At 46.5% G+C, this 15,086-nt stretch overlaps 1 protein-coding gene across 1 annotated transcript in view; it reads left to right on the forward strand.

Annotated features, from left to right (window-relative positions):
• The first annotated feature begins 634 nt into the window (after window positions 1-634).
• DCHS2 (dachsous cadherin-related 2) overlaps window positions 635-15,086 on the forward strand; it is a 245,584-nt gene continuing 231,132 nt past the window's right edge. Inside the window, exon 1 of the mRNA XM_058721111.1 lies at window positions 635-2,730. Within this exon, the coding sequence (XP_058577094.1) occupies window positions 712-2,730 (2,019 nt within the window). The 5' untranslated portion in view covers window positions 635-711. The remainder of the gene's footprint in view (window positions 2,731-15,086) is intronic.

The following is a 15,086-nucleotide window of genomic DNA, read 5'->3' on the forward strand; positions in this document are numbered from 1 at the left end:
ACGCGCCCTGCTGCAGAGCGGCGACTCGCAGGTTGGAGTTTGCCCTCGTGTGCGCCGCGTCACAGGCGGGGAGGAGAAGGGAGGGGGGGCGGCGGGGGCTGGGTGGGAGCTGGAGCCGGGCGGTCCTGGGCGCCCCGAGACGCCGCGGGGAGAGGCCACCCCCGGAGCCGCCGGCACGGCTGCAGCCAGGACCGCCTCCCCCTCCCTCCTTTCCTCCTTCGCTCGGGCTGCGCGCCCGCCCTCGGCCTCCCCGCCCTTACTCCACCCCCTTCCCCGGGCCCACCCCCATCCTCTCCTTCTGTGTGTGCGCTTTAAATAATTTCATCCTTCTTGGCAAGGGAAATAATGCACCTGACTTTACCAGGGGGAAACAACAAGCCAAGCAGAACAAGGAACAGATGTAAAAGGAATAAAAGGAGAGAGAAAAAGAGATGAGACTCATTGAAAGCAATCCAGGGTCTGAGGAGGTGGCTGCAGCGGCAGAGGCAGCTAGCGCTTCCCTGTCTGCGTGAGCGGCAGGCGGAGGACGTTTTCACCAGTTGCAGCCTGAACCTCGGGAACTCCTGGGTCTGTTGGTTTGCCAAACAAAGTCTTTTTTTTTTTTTTTTTTTTTTTCTTTCGCCCAGACACTGAAGAGGCTCCTGGATTTTTCTGCCAGCCCTCCACAAGCTGGCAGTTACCCGGGAGCCTTCCCCAGGAGCTGGCGGAGAAATGAGCCCTTCTGGGAGGAGGATGGGCAAAGGGCACCGGCAGCGGGGGGCTCCGGCCACGAGGCGCCTTCTGATGCCAGGGAGGAGAGGGTCGCCCCGCGGGCTGTCGGGCGGCGGCGGCGGCGCCACGGGGGCTCAGCGCTTCCTGCTCGGGCTCTTCTTGCACGCGTGGCTGTGGGCGGCTTCGGGCTCATCTGCCCAGGTGTTCAACCTCAGCCTTTCTGTGGACGAAGGACTTCCTCCGGACACTCTAGTAGGAGACATCCGCGCCGGGCTGCCCGCTGCACAGCAGCAGGAGGCGGGCGGCTTCTTTCTATCCGAGGATTCCGATGACTCACCACTGTTGGACGACTTCCACGTGCATCCGGACACCGGCATCATCCGCACGGCGCGGTGCCTGGACCGCGAGCAGCGGGACCACTACAGCTTTGTGGCCGCCACGCTGCTGGGAGCCGTGGTGCAGGTGGAGATCCTGGTCAACGACGTGAACGATCACTCCCCCAGCTTTCCCCGCGACTCCCTGCAACTCGACGTTTCCGAGCTCAGCCCTCCAGGTACCGCCTTCCGCCTGCCAGGTGCCCACGACCCGGACGCCGGCCTGTTCAGCACTCAGGGCTACACCTTGGTGCAACCGTCCGCCCTTCCCGAGGACCCCGCGGGACCGTTCTTCCAGTTGCGCTACGGAACTCCCGGATCACCGCCGTCGCCACCGTCGTCGTCGCCCCTGGAGCCCCTGGACCTGGTGCTGCTGCGGCGTTTGGACCGGGAGGCGGTGGCTGCGCACGAGTTGCAGATCGAGGCATGGGACGGCGGCCGCCCGCGGCGCACGGGCCACCTGCGTGTGGAGCTGCGCGTGCTGGATGAGAACGACAACCCCCCAGTCTTCGAGCAGAGCGAGTACCGCGCCGCCGTGCGGGAGGACGCTCGGCCGGGAGCCGAGGTCTGTCGCGTTCGCGCCACCGACCGTGACCTGGGGCCCAATGGCCACGTGTACTACAGCATCCGCGCCCGGCAGGCGCTCGGGCCACTGGGCGATGCGGCCTACTTCGCCGTGGAGGAGCTGAGCGGCGTGGTGCGGGTGCAGAGGCCGCTGGACCGCGAGGCACAGGCCTGGCACCAGCTGGTGGTAGAGGCCCGCGACGGAGGGGCCGAGCCCGAGGTCGCCACTGTGCGCGTGTCCATCGCGGTGCTGGACGTGAATGACAACCCGCCCGCCATTCACCTGCTCTTCCTTACCGAGGGTGGGGCGGCGCGCGTTTCCGAGGGCGCGGCCCTCGGCGACTACGTGGCTCGAGTCTCCGTGTCCGACGCGGACGGGGATCCCGAGCAGGAAGAGGAGGCCATCGGGGAACCCGGCGTGGGCCTCGGAAGCGGAAGCATCTCCTTGTCCTTGGAGGGCGGAGATGGCGCCTTCGCGCTGCGCTCTGGTGGCTCCCCGGGGGTATTTTTCCTTTGCGTCGAGGGGCCCCTGGACCGTGAGAGCCGCGACCTGTATGATTTGCGACTGGTGGCCACGGATGCGGGCTCCCCGCCGCTGAGCACCGAGGAAACGCTGCTGCTCCGGGTCGCCGACCTCAACGACCAGCCGCCTCTCTTCAGCCGGGAGCATTACCTGGCCTCGGTGTCAGAGGCCGCGGCCCCCGGCACCGCGGTGGTGTGGGTCAGCGCCTCTGATGCGGACGAGGCTGGCACCGACCACGCCCGGCTGCGCTACGCACTGGTCCACCTTCCCGTTCACTGCAACCCGGAAGGTGTGTGGCCTGCAGCGGAGTGCGGACCGTCCTTCACTATTGATCCTGAAAGCGGCGTGATCAGCACCATCCGGAGTCTGGACCGAGAGGTCCAGGAGGCAGTAGAGTTGAGAGTGGTAGCCCAGGACCTCGGAGAACCCCCACTCTCTGCCACCTGCCTGGTGAGCATCACCGTGGACGATGTGAATGACAACGAGCCCATCTTCAGGAGGCAGGTGTACAACGTCACCCTTGCGGAGCATGCCCCGGTTGGACACTGCTTTTTGCAGGTGAGTGCGTCATGCTTCTGGATCAACCTCTGGATTCCAGGAAGGCCTGGGAAGGGAGGTCAAGATTAAGTCTATCCAGGGAAGGAACATTGTGACGTAGGTAGTTGTATCCTGGCTCCAAAGCAAGGGGGCATGAACTCCAGTTCTTCTCTACAGTGAGATGAATGGCACCTTCTGGGCACCTAACTTTGCTGTCAGGGGCTTGCACTGTATGATCTCTAAGGTCCTTTCTACTTCACATATTTGGATCCTGATTTTGCTTAAAGAAGCCCAGTTTCCTTTGTGCAGGATATGTGCTGCCACATGGATTTGGGAGGAACCACTCACTCCCAAACAGCATGCAAATGGCAGTGTCTCATATTTTCGAGCATCACTGGGTGGCATCTTAGGGAAATAAAGGGGTCCTCAAAAAATTTTTCTTTTCAGATACAGTGCCTACCTTTAGACGTTGAAACTGATTGAGTAACCATTTCCAGAGTTTTCTTACACGTTTTCCTACCTTCGTTTAGAGGCTTACAAAGGCTAGTTGAGGGCAGTAAGTCATTTTTTTTTTTTTTGAATCAGTTGTGAGTTGAGTTCCTTCAGGACTCTGAGAAGTAGTGGGGCTCAGTTATAAAATAGGGACTCTATACCTTGCTTTTTGGAGATTCTGATCTCTCCTTTACCTTCAGAATGTTGTGATTTGGCCCCTTCTAGCACCATCTTTATTGCTTCAAATTTCCTTTTCCCTTCCCTTCCCTTCCCTTCCCTTCCCTTCCCTTCCCTTCCCTTCCCTTCCCTTCCCTTCCCTTCCCTTCCCTTCCCTTCCCTTCCCTTCCCTTCCCTCTTTACTTCTTTCTTATTGAAGTATAGTTGACACACGTTACATTAGTTTCAGGTGAATAACAAGTGATTTGACAAACTGTATACATTATGCTATGTTCACAAGTGTAGCTACCATCTGACGCTCTACAACACTATTACAAAACCATTGACGATATTCCCTATGTGGTACATTTTATCCCCAGGACGTCTACACTCAGTAGTTAGAAGCCTGTATTCCCATTCCCTTTCACCCGTTTTGCCCATCTCCCCATCCACCTCCCCTCTGGGTGGGAATTTAAATAGGTGCACCCAATGTGAACACTGTATAGAGGTTCCTCAAAAAAGTAAAAATAGAATTAACATATGATCCAGTACTGGGTAAAGAAAATGAAAACCCTAAATAGAAAAGATGTATGTACCCCTATGTTTATTGCAGCATTATTTATAATAGCCAAGATATGGAAGCAGCCTAAGTATCCATCAATAGATGAATGGATAAAGAGGATGTGTTACACACATGCACACACACACACACACACACACACACACACACACACACACAGTGGAATATTATTCAGCCATAAAAAGAATGAGATCTTGACCTTTGTGACTGCATGGGAGAACCTAGAAGGTATTATGCTAAGTGAAATAAGTCAGACAGAGCAAGATACCATATGATTTCATTTATATGTGGAATCTCAAAAAACAAAACAAAGAAAGCAGAAACAGACCAATTTCCAATTTCTTATCTGATTTGAGATAAACCAGATTTCTAAGATTGATTTATTTACTCCAAGATAACTTGAATAAATACATACAGCCTAGAAGGCTAACTGGTGAGTGAACCTTTAAAGCTTTATTTAGTTCTCAGGCTGGGTTATTTTAAGATCTCTATTGTTTATTTCCTGGTTCTCAGGGGAGTAGGGCCTTAACTTTTGTAGGTTGTGTCTCAAATAATAACCTTTAGATAACCAGGATGCTACTATATTATAAAAATGAATTTCATGACTGCTTCTATTTTTTTAATCCTTTGGATCTGTGGGCGATAATAATCTCCATTTCTTTCCCTAGCATGATTGGCAGTTCTCTGAGTTGCTAGGTTATTCAAAGAAGGCTTGAGAATCAATTAATGCTTGCTGTTGAAACAGACAAATCCACACATGTCAGTGAGTACCACAGTGAAAGTTTATCTACTTGTCAAGCAAATTTTGATACAATGCAAGTTGGCTGGTCTTCCTCCATCCAAGGTAGGGCTGGGCCTGGGAGTGAGTGACTTAGATCCCGTCCACCAATGTTCCATTGGCCAGAACTCAGCTATGTGGCCTCAGGTGTACCCCAAAGGAGGCTGACGAATGTAAAGGAGTACATGGATGCCAGCGTGCACTGATCCTTTCTGCCATGGATTTCTAAAAATGAATTCATAATAAGTGAGAGGTTGGACTTGATGATTTCTAAGATTTCTTCCATCTGGAAGACCTTGAGGATCTTGGTATGAAACAGTACAACTTGGCTGCATTTGAAGGAAAATAAGCAGGGTGGATTAATTGCGATTCCTTGGATTAAAACCTGTCTTTTCTAAAATTGTGAGATGATTCTGCCGTGAGGTGTATTTATCCCAGTATTATGATTCAGATCTATTAGGTGAGCTGCCCTTGGCTCAAGTGTAGGACTGCATCTCCAGTTGCAAAAAAAACTTTTCCTGTTTGCCAAATATTGCTGTAAATAGTATTAAATCGTGCTAATTAGAATTTCTGGAAATTCCATTGATGTAGCCCCTCAACATTGCAGAAACCGTCTTACTCCCTGGGTTCTCTGGTGGCCTTTCCCCAGCAGCTGTGAGAGCGTCCTGTGTTCTGTAAGCCCCCTGATGTCTCTGTCCCCTGCCTTCGAGGTGGGCCCCCCAAGGTGTCTTCCATCTGTTTTATATCTTTACTCTAGATCTTTTGTTGTTTTTTAAGTTTATTTGTTTATTTTGAGAGTGAGAGAGAGGGAGCACGCATGTGAGTCGTATGCGAGCGGGGAGAGGGCAGAGAGAGAGGGAGAGAGAGAATCCAGACACATTGGCAGCATGGAGCCTGATGCTGGGTTGGAACTCACGAACCATGAAATCATGACCTGAGCTGAAACCAAGAGTTGGACACTTAACCAACTGAGCCCCCCACCCCCCACCCCGTGCCCTTCAATCTTTCTTTATATCACTTTATAAAAAGGAACCTTCCCAGCCACACTTTGGGTCTCATGGCCTCTTTCCTACAGGGCTTTAATTCCATTATACCAATTCTTACAACCCTGCCTTCTTTCTGTTGCTCTCCATCAGTTTTCTCCCTTTAGACTGAATAGCTGCTCAATTCTCCTTTGTCAGAATCAAAAACAAAATGGAAGCAACAGGAAAAAAAAAAGTTCTTTCCTATATTCCCTGTAAGGGAATAATACCGTGTCATCTATGAAACAAATCCTTGAACCTTCAGGGTGTCTTTGGAGGTCACCCCATATCACGGATCCTTGGGGTTCTTCCACTCTTATTACTGTTCCTGCTGCGACCACAGTGCTGACCATCCTCCTGTCCCCCATGTAGCCTGAATCCTTTTATAGTCTCATACCCAGATCGGAACTTTACAAAGACTTGAAGCGTGGGACAGGACGAAGGGATTTAACAGAGTACAAGAACCTGTTGCAGCCTGAGATAGGTGACCTCTGTTCCCAAAGGGTTTTCACAACCTCGCAGGCACTTGCCTGGATTCCTCATTCCTTACTCTCCACTGTTCTCTACATGTCCTTCTTAACAACCCACCTCTCAAGAGCTCCTTTCAGTATCTCTTTATGGTTAAGGCAGAGAGAGATTTCTACTCTGCAGACACTCAAGGGTTTCCTCCCCAGACTCAGTGTCTGGCCCAAGAGATTCTCTTTTCCCTCAGATTACTGTCAAAAAGACTAACTGCAAACGCCAGGCAAGACCCCCCACCAAGCACAGTGAGGTGAGCTGTGCTCCCAGCCTTTATGTCTGGCATTTATACCTGACTCACAGAAGTGAAGGCTGTTGTCTCAGGCTTCCTCAAATATCATTACTGTGTTCATTCACTAATTCATTTGTTTAATCAAACAGCAGCATTCACTGAATAAGCACAGCATTCCACAAACAAATATTTATTGAGTACCTCTTACATGCCAGGAACTGGTCTTAGTGCTGAGGATGTACCAGTGACCCAACCGGGCAGGGTCCCTGTGCTAACGGAGTGCCCAGTGGGGTGCTGTCTCCTTCCCTCCACTGCCAGTCCTCTGGAAGGAAGGACGGATGCCCCTTCCTCATGCTGAGCATTCTGTAGCCCCCTGTTCTGACTTGCCCTCATCATTGTACTAAATCCTGTCTCTCAAAAGGCAGCTGTGTTTTTTTTTAAATTTATTTTTATTTTATTTTTTATTTTTTAAAATTTACATCCAAATTAGTTAGCATAGAGTGCAACAATGATTTCAGGAGTGGATTCCTTAGTGCCCCTTATCCATTTAGCCCACCCCCCCAACCCCTCCAGTAACCCTTAGTTTGTTTTCCATATTTGTGAGTCTCTTCTGTTTTGTCCCCCTCCTTGTTTTTATATTATTTTTGTTTCCCTTCCCTTATGTTCATCTGTTTTGTCTCTTACAGTCCTCATATGAGGGAAGTCGTATGATTTTTGTCTTTCTCTGACTAATTTCACTTAGCATAATACCCTCCAGTTCCATCCACGCAGTTGCAAATGGCAAGATTTCATTCTTTTTGATTGCTGAGTAATACTCCATTGTATATATGTACCACATCTTCTTTATCTATTCGTCCATCGATGGACATTTGGGCTCTTTCCATACTTTGGCTATTGTTGATAGAGCTGCTATAAACATGGGGGTGCATGTGTCCCTTCGAAACAGCACACCTGTATCCCGTGGATAAACGAAAGGCAGCTGTGTTTTTAAATTTAAATCCAGTCAGCTTTTCTTAATCATAAAGCATTTCTGACTGTGGCCCACTTCCTCTTTCTTGAATGCCGCCTCTTCTTTCATCTTACTACCTTCTTTTTGTGTCTCCCTCTTGCCAGTTCCTCCTTTTTCCTCTTGTGACACCCGACTCTGTGATGGAGGCACTTCCAGGGGTCTGACTTCCTCTCACATCTACCCGCTTCCTACGCTTTCTTCTATATATTCCCAGATCTTCTTCTTTTTTTTTTTTTCTCTGTCTATAGGATGGAAACTTCTCTTATAAACTCACATTTAACATTTTCCTACCTTGTATACATCTCCACCTGGATATATAGTTTTGGCACCTCAGATCTAACATTTCCCAAATCAAAGTCATTTCCATTCCAGTACTAGCTTCTTTCTTTCTTTCTTTCTTTCTTTCTTTCTTTCTTTCTTTCTTTCTTTCTTTCTTTCTTTCTTTCTTTCTTCTTTCCTTCTTTCTCTTTCTTTCTTTCTTTCTTTCTTTCTTCTTTCCTTCTTTCTTTCTCTTTCTTTCTTTCTTTCTTTCTTTCTTCTTTCCTTCTTTCTTTCTCTTTCTTTCTTTCTTTCTTTCTTTCTTTCTTTCTTTCTTCTTTCCTTCTTTCTCTTTCTTTCTTTTAGTTTTTAAAAAAATATTTATTTTCTTTCTTTCTTTCTTTCTTTCTTTCAATTTTTTGAAAAATGTTTATTTATTTTTGAGAGAGAGAGAGAGACAGAACGCAGGCAGGGGAGGAGCAGAGAGAGGGGGCGCAGAATCCAAAGCAGGCTTCAGGCTCTGAGCCGTCAGCACAGAGCCCAACGCGGGGGCTTGAACCCACAGACCGTGAGAGCATGACCTGAAGTCGGATGCTTAACTGGCCGAGCCACCCGGGTGCCTCTAGCTTCTTTCTTTCTTTCTTAACTTGTGTTCATTAGCTCCTTTTTGAAACTTTCCCATTTTTGTTAGTGTGTCCTTTCCACAGACGTGTTTGTGTGTCTGTGTGTGTGGATTTGCTGTTTGTTGGAGTGGTTGTGTCTTGTATTGTGGAAAAGTAAAGCACCAGGGTAAAAAGCAAGATCACGTCTCAAAGCCATCAGTTGGGTAAAAAGCAAGGCTTGAGATCCCAGCCTGGGGCCGTGGGAGGGTGAGCATCTGGTGTGCTTGTTTGCTTGAACTCGGGGTCTGACTTTGAGGATCCTGTCTAGGAGGGTGCCCGGGCAGTGGACATTAAAGATGGTATCTGCCTCTGGGAAGACACTGAAGGATGGGAGGGCATGCTTCCTACAAAGCTCCATGAACCGGAAAGGGCTAAACTGTATCTTGTTTTGGATTCATTATATCTTTTAGGGTTATTTCCTTAAAAAAAATGTTTTTTTTATAATGTTTTCTTTATTATTTAATTTTGAGGAGAGAGACAGACAGAGACAGAGAGACAGAGCACAAGTGGGGCTCCAGGCTCTGAGCTGTCAGCACAGAACCTAACGTGGGGCTCGAACCCACGAACCTGAACAGGGGGGATCATGACCTGAGCCAAAGTCTGAAGCTCAACCAACTGAGCCACTCAGGCACCCCTCTAGGCATATCTTAAATGCCACTTTCTCCCACTAAATGTTATCTGGTATGTCCCACTCTTTTCTTAATGTTCTTTGTAGTGCTACGGTTGTTTACTTGTATTAGTAAAACAGTATAAGTACCTTGTGGGGCTGCAGTTCAATGGTATTTGAATCCTCTGTAATACTCGGTGTCCTCTATCTAATGTATTAGGAGATCAGTAACTTTTTTGAATTGTATTGAAGAGCTACATCGTGAAAACAAAAGCTAAGTAAGAGTTACTACTGGTTAGAGCTTTTACTTTTTAATTGTTCACATCTTATCTGAGTGTGTATTATTTGTATTTTAAAGTTTATTTCCTCTGTGAAGCTTATCGTTGGTCCTCTGGAATTTTGTGGCCTGCATTACGTTGCTTATCCCTCACTTTACTACTACTATACCCTTATTGTTGACCTTGCATGCGTGCTTACATACTTGCATAGTGTAGACAAGCTTTGATGGTCATATAATTGTATCACCCATATATGATTGTCCTCTTCTGGCTCTTTTATTTGTTTCATTTATTTATTTTGCATTTTTTCTCTTCTTGCTCTCAAAAATGGACCTATCCTGTCTGCACACATGCATTGAAAGCATATGAGATTTTCCACAGCAATCTCAGTTGTCTCTAGGACGTGTCTAGATCACCTGCCAACTGTCATCTTCCCTGATTATCTGACTCCTGCTGGCCTTGTACCTTAGTTCCCAGCATGTGCTGTATATGCCTCTGGCTTTGCTCTGATGACCTGTTTTAAGCACTTGAGATCAACTGTAAAATTCTCTCCTGGGCTTCATTTTCATTCCTCTCCTCTTCTTTCCCCACACAAGTGCTACCCAAGACCCATCAGCTGGCTTTACTTCCTTTCCCCTGTTCTTGCTTGGAAAAGGTGATCAGATAACATGTTTGGATATGTTATAGGAATGGTATTACCTAGAATCTGTGGATGTATCTCTAGTTAAAGTTAATGTATAACTTGCCAGTAATTTGTGTAGTTTTTGGTTGTATAACTAAAATAATGACGTGGTAGAGAGTTCATAGCTTTGAAGATTAAAATTAGGTTGCATGCAGTGATGAAAAACAGACAGACCATGGGGCCAGAGTCCTTGGATTTGAATCTCAGTCCCACTACTTACTAGCAGTGTGATCTTGGGCACTGTGCCTCAGTTTCCTCCTCTAGAAAATATGAATAACAGCATCAGTGTCAACTTGGAAGAGTTTTTGTGTGAATAATGAATTAATACATGTTTGCTTAGAACAATGCCTGATTCATAGTAAGTACTCAATACATATTATATATTATTATATGTTAGTAAGACTTCTAGAGATGGTGAGGAAAACTGTTTTGCCTGATATAGCAATCAGTAATTAAAAATGACATTTCAGAGGTGGGTGCCTGGGGGGCTGAGTCAGTTAAGCATCTGACTCTTGATCTTGGCTCAGCTCATGATCTCATGGTTCGTGAGTTCGAGCCCCTTGTCAGTCTCTGCATTGGCAGTGTGAGGAGACTGCTTGGGATTCTCTTTCTCCCTCTCTCTCTGCCCACCCCTTCCCCACTCACGCACACTTTCTCTCTCAAAATAAATAAATAAACTTTAAAAAGTTACATTTCAAATAAAGATTCTCTTGCACTAAAGATGGAAGAAGGAGCAGAAATAGATTTAAATTGTGTATCGGATTTTACCTAGATGTGTATGTTTCTAGCAATGAAAGCAGGAATCTGTTTTACTTAATTTGGATGCTTGTAACATCTCCTTATGGGTCTATAGATTCCTACTTGTCTTTAGGAAGGTTCAGATGACCTGTCAATAACAGTCCTTCCAACCCACACCCCCAGAAAGCACTGTGAAGGTCTTAGAGAGACGAGGCAATGTGATAGAAGTCTGGTGGTGAAGGCCTCAGCACAGTGGATCATGATTCCTCATGGGTTCACCTCAGGGGTGCTAACCCCTCACTGAGACTCCATGAGACTCCATGACCCCTCTCAGGTGTGCAGGGAATTATTATTGTCTATAGAGTGTCTTTTGTTCTGTTTATCAGTTATTAGTCTTTGGAGCCTTTTATTGGGAAAGCATGGAGCAAGATAGCACTGGACTTAGAATACCTTGGTTCCGACTTTGACTACACCACTATTTCTACTAACTTCTCTGGCCAGTTCCTCATCCATGAAATGTGCGTTAGTCATATATAAATGTGCTTATATACATTATGAGAAATAGACTCACACAATTATAGAGACAGAGATTTCCCACAATTCCATAATCTGCTGTCTGCAAACTGAGGACACAGGGAAACCTGTGGTGTAATTGAATCCAGGTCTGAAGGCCTGTGAACCAGGAGAACTGATGGTGTGGGTGCCAATCAGAGGGCAGAAAAAGACTGGTATCCCAGCTAAGACAGTCAGGCTCATCCTTTCTCTTCCTTTTTGTTCTTTTCAGGCCTTCAGTGGATTGGATGAAGTTCACTTGCTTTGGGGACAGCATTCGGCTTTATATATACTATGATAATATATACTATGTGGTAGAAAGCGGTTGGTGCAGGAAGAGTTAAGGGCCTTTGCAGGTGAAAGGTTCTTTGTGCAGTGGATCAGGATGGAGGTTTCACTAGATGTGGACCTTCTAGGGAGTCCTCTGCCTTCTTTTGTGATGTTTTCATTTACAGACTTGTCTTGGATGCATTCTGTTGTAACTATGCATTTTTGTTTTGCATAAAAAAGTGTAATGCATTCCTAGGCATGATCACTTCCAAAAGAGAATCATTCAGGATGGATTTCTTTTTAGTTTTTTTAATGTTTATTTATTATTTTTGAAAGAGAGAGAGACAGAGTACGAGCGGGGGAAGGGCAGAGAGAGAGAGGGAGACACAGAATCCGAAGCAGGCTCCAGGCTCTGAGCTGTGAGCACAGAGCCTGACGTGGGGCTCGAACTCATGAACGGTGAGATCATGACCTGAGGTGAAGTCGGACGCTCAACCGACTGAGCTACCCAGATGCCCCAGGATGGATTTCTTAAAGTTGTGATCAGTAAGATTTCCTTTCTCTGAGGATTGAAATCTGGCAACAAATTAATTTTATTACCACCTGAACACCAGACATACTAATGAGCCCCTTGCCTTCTAAATTATAAATTAAAAGTGAGCAACTATAGAAGTAATTTATATTTTCATAGCCCATTAGGGAAATTAAGCTAGATCATTTTCACAAATGCCAGGTTACTTCTTGAAATATTACTGAATTAAAATTTGCATTTAAAAGGATTTTGTGCTTTATGGCACAGGTAGATCAGGTGAACATCATAGCAAATATCAATTTTAATTAAAACTCTATTTAGGATTGCATCGTCCATGTGACGGTAGTATGAATTAGAATAACCGTGGTGTGTGTGGTTCCTATAGTGAAGACATGAGAAGAGATAGTCCATAAAGGACTTACAGTGTTTGTCTAGAGTTTGGCCTTTGTTAAGGAAGCAAACAAGAGAGATGGCAGGGTTTTGACGAGAGATTGACAAGTGTAAAGCAAGGTCTTAGGAAGCTTTGTCTCGGATTAATAAGAAGCAAGGAGGAAGAAGGAAGCAGGAGACAAGGTAAGAGAGCCCCCAGACTCTTGTAATAATCCCTGTTCAGCCCTGAGGGCCTGAACCACGGGAGTGGAGGTATAATGGAAGGTATGGCCTTAAAAGAAGACTAGGTACCACTTGAATAAGAAGTGAAGGGAGAGGTGATGGAAGAAGTAAAAGTTGGTGCTGTATTTTCAGTCTGGTTAGTCAGAGGAATAGGAAAAGCTGGAGGTGAGAGTTTTGGGGGGAAGATGCTCACTCGGTCACGTGTTTGGTAATTTGAGTACGGATTCATGGCGAGTAGTCCAGGAAAAGATGTCTCGATGGCTATTTAGCTATTCAGAACTAAGCAGAAGAGCCGCCTGAGGTTGGAGATGGAAACTTGGAAGTCATTTATGTAGAGGTGATAACCAAAGCTGTGGAAATAGAAGCGAGGATACTGAGAGAAGAGTCCATAGCTGAAGATGCTGGCTGGGACAAGGGTCTTGCCATTCATATGTGGTGGGAGGGCAGGTCTCTATGAGGCTGTTTTGTTTTCTTGATCTCCTCAGCCCAGCGGACCAGAGCCCAGAGAGACGGATGGCAGCTTACCCTGTGATGCCTTGAATTACTCAGCATCCCTCTCCATGCTCCCAGGCATTAAGTAAGGCACAGGTTACCTGGCTCTGCTATTCTCTTCTCCCTTGTCCTTCTTTCTTACAGACCTCCTCGTCAGTCCTCCATATGCATTTTAGCCATTTTTGTCCCTATCATAGCTCTCGCCATTCTGCTAAACCGGTCTTCCGTTTTCCCATTTCGCCCAGTATTGATATCTTTTGTTGTTACTTCTACTCCAGGAACCCTATCCTGCAGTCATACTCTATTAACCTAGAATCATCTAGAACTGCTCCACCTTTGAAACCTCAGCTGTGTATCCCAGTCTCTGATCAGAACCTCCTAGCACGTCCACTCTCTGTCTTTGATTTAATTTACTTTTTGAACCTATATATTTTTTCTAGGCCCCTTCTCTTCCATTTCTTTCTTTAGATACCAGCCCCCTCCTTGCTTTAGTTCCTCTATCCAGCCAGGATTCCTGAGTGCACCCTACTAACCCTTGCTCTTCTAGACCTGCGCACGTAATCCTGATGGTGGATCGGTCTGGCTGTATGCTCCCCCACCTCATATTTGCACCATGGAGCACTGCTGGAGTGATTCTGAGTGATGGTCAGTTCCGTTGTAAGTGGGTGCAGTCAGCTGGGCCCTCAGTACTGCTGGGCAATCTTTTCTTCGCCTGGCATCTCCCCCACAACTTCACTCTCTTTCAGGATCACATCTTGCTCCTTTTCTCTTCACAGGTAATCATGCCTTCTACTCCGTAGAATCCAGAAGGTGAAAACTCACTTGTGTTTTGCCTCCTGCTATCAGACTTTCCTGTCTCTGTGCCATCCAGTCCCCAAGGACTAGGGGTTCTCCAGTGGCCAAATCAAGCCCAACCACGGCTTCTCCACATTTCACTTCTCCATCTTATTATTATTTTTTAATGTTATTTATTTTTGAGAGAGAGAGAGAGAGAGAGAGAGAGAGAGAGAGAGAGAAAGAGAGAATGATCAGGGGAGGGGCAGAGAGAGAAGGAGACACAGAATCCAAAGCAGGCTCCAGGCTCTGAGCTGTCAGCACAGAGCCCAATGCGGGGCTTGAACCCACGAAGGTGAGATCATGACCTGAGCCGAAGTCAGACGCTTAACCGACTGAGCCACCCAGGTGCCCCTCACCTCTTCCATCTTTTCTAACATTGCTTGTCATTGGTACCCTTTCTCCTCTATCTTTTACCCCTGCCTCTCTATTCTTTCCATCTCTTTAACATAGATGATGCCTCTCCTATTGTTTGCAGTGTTTACAAACCAAATCTATGGGCATCTTGCTCCTGTTTGCTCAACTTCCTTCCTCAGTACCCTGTAATAATGGCGTCTGGGACCTGTTGGCCCATGTCTTTTTGGACCTGGCCATATGTTAAGAGCCCTTTCCCACTGGAAGAGAGATTCTGGAAATTTCTACTACTGTCTTGTTTAGTGTCCAGTATCCCTTGATGATAGATTCAGTACCCGTAGAGCTAAAGTGGTCTTCTTCAGCATCGACTAGTGTAATGAAGTTGTGAAGAAAATGTAGTTGCTAGAGTGTAAGAAATGGCAGGTAAGATTTATTATTGCCTGTTTATGTAATATTATATCCTGTGGTTGATTGAAGCCATTAACCAGTATCTTTCATAGGAGAACAAAGGATTGAACCAGTTAAGAAAAGATATTCTATTGAACAAACAAAAATGCCTTAGTCTTGATTACTGTCTAAATAATCTCACTACTTTTACCTTTTCACTCCATGGATTTTGGGCGTACTAACCCTGCTCTGTGTATGCTGTAGGACATTGTGTCTTTCCTTCTCAACAATTCTGTTTTAAATTTCCTTTTAAAAATTCCACAATATTAAC

Source organism: Neofelis nebulosa, chromosome 3 (assembly GCF_028018385.1).
Source record: "Neofelis nebulosa isolate mNeoNeb1 chromosome 3, mNeoNeb1.pri, whole genome shotgun sequence".
Lineage (NCBI taxonomy): Eukaryota > Metazoa > Chordata > Mammalia > Carnivora > Felidae > Neofelis > Neofelis nebulosa.